This window comes from Rousettus aegyptiacus, unplaced genomic scaffold (genome assembly GCF_014176215.1).
Source record: "Rousettus aegyptiacus isolate mRouAeg1 unplaced genomic scaffold, mRouAeg1.p scaffold_m13_p_3, whole genome shotgun sequence".
Taxonomy (NCBI): Eukaryota; Metazoa; Chordata; class Mammalia; order Chiroptera; family Pteropodidae; genus Rousettus; species Rousettus aegyptiacus.
The window spans coordinates 12900527-12906526 of NW_023416306.1; the positions used below are offsets into that span (position 1 = coordinate 12900527).

Consider the following 6000-nt stretch of genomic DNA (forward strand, 5'->3'; position numbering starts at 1 on the left):
CTGTCCAGTGTTCACATTCCCTGAACCTGTGAATGATGACAATTGAAAGCCTGGCTGGATCCCTGTGTTTCTAGCCTCCTTTGGTTGTATTCCATCGCCTTCTCCCTCCTGCTTTGCCCCGTGTGCTCACCTAGGCCGGGCCCCTTCGTTTCCCGCGCCGTCTCCACCACCAAGCCCCTTCCTCCTCTCTTACCACCACTGGCTGCTCTCTCCCCTCTTTCCCTGGGCCTCTGCTCCCCGCCCCCTCCCCCTGCAGCCCTCTCACTGTATCATTAATGCCTTCTTTGATACAGCCCACAACCTCACGATTATTCTGAGGTCAGGAGATGCAGGTGCCTTGCAGCCCTCTAACGCGCCTCAGAGGGCCTCTGTCCCAAGTCCCTTCTGCTCGACAGGGCTAGAATCCTAATTTGCCACTAGCCCCGTTGCTTGTTGCAGCGTCACCAGGAACTTTCATCTTTTTATTTCCCCCGCTGAGGATTCTGAGAGCTCAGCCACAATGAAGCATTGATTCGAGGAGTGGGGGCCGCTGTCCTGACAAAGGACCCCAATGATGAGACACGAGAAAGGGGGTGCTCTGCGGAGTTATAGAATGCCTCGCAGATGGGAACAGAGGAGCCTTAAATGGGGTACTGTCCTGTCACTTGGAGAGGGAGTGACAGGGGCAAGTGTGGGCCATTTGAAAGAGGCATTTTGAAATGACGCTCTTGTCACATTGAACCGCGCAATCAGAGACGTGTGGCAGGTCCCTGCAGCTCACAAAAATATCAGATGACTCATAGCCAATATTCAGTCAATGTTCTGGTTTGGGAGGTGGGAGCCACGCAGCTCGTTATTATTCCAACTCCGTTTCCTGAAGGCTGGGCCTGGTGCTGTTCTCCAGGCTGTAATAGGATTGGGCTCGCGCAGCAGAGGCTGGGGCTGCAGGGGGTGGGCGGTGGCTGGAGCTGTGTGGGTGGGCAGTATTGAAAACTAATACTGCCGTTCAGAGGGGAGCAGAAGAGTTGGGTCTTCTTAATGAAAAGGAAGAGGAAAAATATTAATTTTGTGTGTCCATTCGTTCAGCAAACATTCATTCATTCAGCAAACACTAATATGGAGCCAGGCTCCGGGCCGGATGCTCAGGGAAGCGGGGGCTGGCGCGGAATCTCCTGGTCACAAGCCTTAGAGCCTGAAAAGGAAACTGACAAGAAAACCAGGGATTTCAGTACAATGCTCTGAAAGTTGGGAGGGAAGTTTTTCGCCAAAGGCTGGACAGTTCCGTGGATTTAAATAAAAGGCAGAGCGGTTTCAAGGAACATACTAATTATTCCTCCATTTTCTCTCAGCTGATAAGCAACTCATTTAAGGCAGAACATCCCAGGAAGCCGTTTCAACAGTATCCATTTTCAAATGTCCCACGTGACAAAATGGTTTTCCCCAAACACCAGAGAGATGGTAAAATCCCTGAGTGTCTCAATACTTCAAAGGAATAGCTTATTCTCTGGGATAAGAGTACTTATTATTATTACCTTTCCAATAATTTGTCTCTGCCTGGCTCTGTGCTAAACGCTTTAAATATATTATCTCGCTCAATCCTCTCACCCACCACATAAGACGTGCTTTATTATTCTCATTTTTGATATGGATACTGAGGCTTAAAGGCACAGAGTGACTTGTTCGTGGTTACAGAACTGAGCTGCGAACTCATCAGTTCTGCGTGGGCCGACACACATGCTTTTCATCGTTAGGCTTTACTGCCCATGTCACTGTCCTTAGGCTTGGCCACTGTGGCTCAACAGCGGAAGAGACAGAATAGATGGGCTGCGAACACTTCCTACCACAGGCTGTATGATGGAGCAGGGCTTCTGCTGTCAGCGTCCTAAAGCGGGGATCATGAACCACTGTCCCCACCATCACCATAACCGTTAACATTACCACAGCCCATTACAGCCTTGGGAAAGGCTTTCTTGACTCTTGCTTGACATGTAACGAAAACACAAAACAAAACAAAACAAAAAACATAGCTACGAGCCAGGAGACTGCGCTCCTCACATGCTGCATCACTTTTAGTCCATCGTTTCGATCTCTGAGCTTCCATTGCTACATCTATAAAATGGAGCCGACAGACCTTTTGCAGGAATAACGAGAGCTAACTTTTATCGAGCCCTTAATACCAACTGGGTTTGAGGCTAAACTTTCACATAAAAATTCGTGCGATCCTCGCCACGGCCCTGTGTGGTAGGGAGGGTGAGGAAGGGCACCGTGGGGCATGACCTTCCCTCACGTGTGCAGGAGCCGGGATTTTAAGTGCTCTCTGACTGACCTGAAGTCCAAAGCTATTTTCAGGGTGTTGTTGTGAGGCTCTAGTGAGAAAATGGGAGTGAATGTGCCCTGTGCAGGGTAAAAAGTGCTAGACGCATAGAAGGGATTATTCGTAGTGTGGAAGACAGCCAAGAGGTGACTTGCACAGAAATGAGGAAAGATGAGAGGCTGCTAAGCTGACTGCCTTACATATTTTTACCTAGTCTTCCGTTTCTTCTCATCTGATCTAGTATCTGTCTTCCCTGGAACGGTTCCGTGGAGGAAATATGGGGATAGGCTTGGCTATCGTTTAAAAGTGTCGAGGGGCAGTGGGGGAGGGGGACCTAGAGATATATGTTGTGATGGAAATGCCACTGAATTGAGAGTTTGCAGCTCTGGCAAAATGAGGGTAATCATATCTTTCTTACATGATTTCAAAAGTCACCACCAGGATCATGTATAGTCATCGATATGGAAGCACCACACGACCTCGAGTAAAGTAACATGTAATTTGTTTTCGTTGAAGTTGCCGTATGCTATGTAACCTCGTGGAAGGATCTGTGAAGAAGTTGGAACCATCTAATGCAGGTTGAAGGAAATAACCCCTGAGTTGCTTTATATTGCCGATTTTTTTTTTTTTTTTTTTTTTTTACAATCTGCTGTCATCCAACAAGGGCGTTCGAGTTTAGACACTTAAATTTCCTGAATCGAACTTCTTTGGGGCCAAGGTATAATGCAATCATATAGCTAGAAGGACCCCAAAGAACATGTACTCCAACCCCTTCGCTTTACAGATGTTGACCCTGAACATTAGAAGGACGAAGTACAGTGTCCTACGGCGGGTCCGCGGCATTGCAGAGACCTCCAGTGCAGTGCTTGTCATTCGCGTTCGGAGCCATTGGTGTTATAATCGTTCCACCCAGCCCTTCCATCCTTTGGGCGGCTCCACTTTGCAATAAGCACCACTCACAGCCTATCCACGGTGATTAACGTTCTCCATTTCCCCTCTACCCCCCAGGACGATTCAGCAGTGGCTTGCAAGGGTCCAGTCACTTCTCTACTGCAATGAGAACGGGTTCTGGGGAACCTTCCTGGAGAGCCAGAGGAGCTGCGTGTGCCATGGTAGCACCACGCTGTGCCAGCGCCCCATCCCCTGCATCATAGGAGGGAACAACAGCTGTGCCATGTGCAGCATGGCCAACATCTCGCTCTGTGGCTCCTGCAACAAGGGCTACAAGCTGTACCGCGGCCGCTGCGAACCACAGAACGTGGACTCGGAGCGGAGCGAGCAGTTCATCAGCTTCGAGACCGACCTGGATTTCCAGGACCTGGAGCTGAAGTACCTGTTGCAGAAGATGGACTCGCGCCTCTACGTGCACACCACCTTCATCAGCAACGAGATCCGCCTCGACACCTTCTTTGACCCTCGGTGGCGCAAGCGCCTGTCCCTCACTCTCAAGAGCAACAAGAACCGCATGGACTTCATCCACATGGTGATCGGCATGTCCGTGCGCATCTGCCAGATGCGCAACAGCAGCCTGGATCCCATGTTCTTCGTCTACGTCAACCCCTTCAGCGGGAGCCATTCCGAGGGCTGGAACATGCCCTTTGGGGAGTTTGGCTACCCGCGCTGGGAGAAGATCCGTCTCCAAAACAGCCAGTGCTACAATTGGACTCTCTTGCTGGGCAATCGGTGGAAAACGTTTTTCGAGACGGTCCACATCTACCTGCGCAGTCGGACTCGGCTAACGACCCCCGGGCGCAACGAGACCGGCCAGGGCCCAGTGGACCTGTCCGATCCCACCAAGAGGCAGTTCTACATCAAGATTTCGGATGTGCAGGTGTTCGGGTACAGCCTGAGGTTCAACGCTGACCTCCTTCGCAGCGCGGTGCAGCAGGTCAACCAGTCCTACACCCAAGGCGGCCAGTTCTACTCCTCCTCGTCCGTGATGCTCCTCTTGTTGGATATTCGGGACCGAATTAATCGCCTGGCCCCTCCCGTGGCCCCGGGGAAACCCCAGCTGGACTTGTTCTCCTGTATGCTGAAACACCGCCTGAAACTGACCAACAGCGAGATCATCAGGGTGAACCACGCCTTGGACCTCTACAACACCGAGATCCTCAAACAGTCGGACCAGATGACAGCCAAACTCTGTTAACCTGGGACTCCTTGCCATGGACTTCCCCTTTTGTTGTACAAACATAACAGGACAAAACAAAGCAGAATAAAACAAAGATTTGTAAAATGTAATTAATATTCAAAGAGAAGGAGGAAAAATCTTCATGCGTTGGAAACTAAAACGTTCTAGCAACTGTATAAAACCGTGGGGCATGTTTGTTATTTCTATACTCTGTCATGAAGGAAGGTCTCAGCCTTTTGAGGGGCTTGGAGGGAGTTGCTTCTTAGGCCTCAGGTGCTGTGTGGAGGGGGAGGTGGGAGAGAGCATATGCAATGAATTGTAAAGATCTCTGCTGTGCAGGTGCTAAGATTAAACACTAAAAAGAAAGATATATGTAATGTACAACCGACACTGCCATTTTTCCTTGTGGGAGGAAATGGACATAGATAAAGAAGATATTTCTTCGGTTATGATTTCTTCCCTCTTTCTGCTTAATTTCTTGTGGTTCCTTTGACTTGTTTTTCACACCAGGGTGGGGATACAAAGACAACGCTATCTTACCCATCTAGCTTCTTTCATGCTGGATAAACCGAAGTACACTGAAGCTGGACAACAGGTGGAATTGGGGAGGAGGCATTCACATAATCACAGGGTGCTACACAGTAAGGAACCTTAGATGCCAGAGGTCACACTCTTCAGTTTAGCCTGGAAAATAGACTCAAAGAGAAACGGCATGTCCCTGGCTATACACAGTGACTGCCTAAATAAGGACTTCATCCTGCCACATTGATGTTTTCCCCAACTGAATTGCCAAGGGATGCAGTATTTTTCAGTCTTAGGTTGTTTCGATAGTTTATTTTTCTTTTAATCGAAAAACCCCTTTCCCCTACTTTCTCCAAAAAAAAAAAAAAGGATGTCAGACTTCCTAGAAATGCTTTGCATATTAAATTTTAATTTGAGTAAAAATCAATACTCAAAATAAAATAAGGTAGGTTTAAATATTGCATTGGTCTGCCAAACTGACTTCCCTGAGTAAACATCTAAAAATTATTCTTTGATTAACTCGGAACACACGCGTGCACACACACACACACACGTACACACACACACACACACACACACACACACTAACATTGCCATTTATTTGGCATCTACGAAAACTGAGAAGCCTTATGTGAGTCTTGGGGTGAAACTGAAAGGAGAGACTCAAGAAGAAAAACTCATTTCAAAGCACTCCTATGGAGGACTTGGGCAAATATCACTCAGTCTCCAGGAACACTGTGTTTATCTTTTTGCTAAGGTGGCACTTGCTGGAGATGCTTCTGAGCATCCAGATCTTCATTTCTCCATTGGCAGAGAAATAAGATTGCACAAAATATGAGGGTTGGAAGAGAAAATAGAACACCTCTGGTCTAAACATCTGTCCAGGGCAAAGAGCCTCTTTACTGTCTTAGGGAAATCGCTACTGTGAGCTGACCAGGCCATTTCTGGCACGGGAAGCTAATTAGCTCTGTCTTCCACATTCTGTGCAGATTTCTCTTTTACTGAAGGGGAGCGACAGCGCTCATTTCGACTTGTGTTACAAAACCGATCTAAT

General features: G+C 48.3%; 1 protein-coding gene across 2 annotated transcripts in view; it reads left to right on the top strand.

Moving 5' to 3' along the window:
- BRINP1 (BMP/retinoic acid inducible neural specific 1) overlaps nt 1-4873 on the top strand; it is a 582603-nt gene extending 577730 nt beyond the window's left edge. For both annotated transcript variants that reach the window (XM_016136926.2, XM_016136924.2), the window contains one exon: nt 3302-4873. In XM_016136926.2, the coding sequence (XP_015992412.1) occupies nt 3302-4442 (1141 nt within the window). In that variant the 3' untranslated portion in view covers nt 4443-4873. The remainder of the gene's footprint in view (nt 1-3301) is intronic.
- Nucleotides 4874-6000: the final 1127 nt, after the last annotated feature.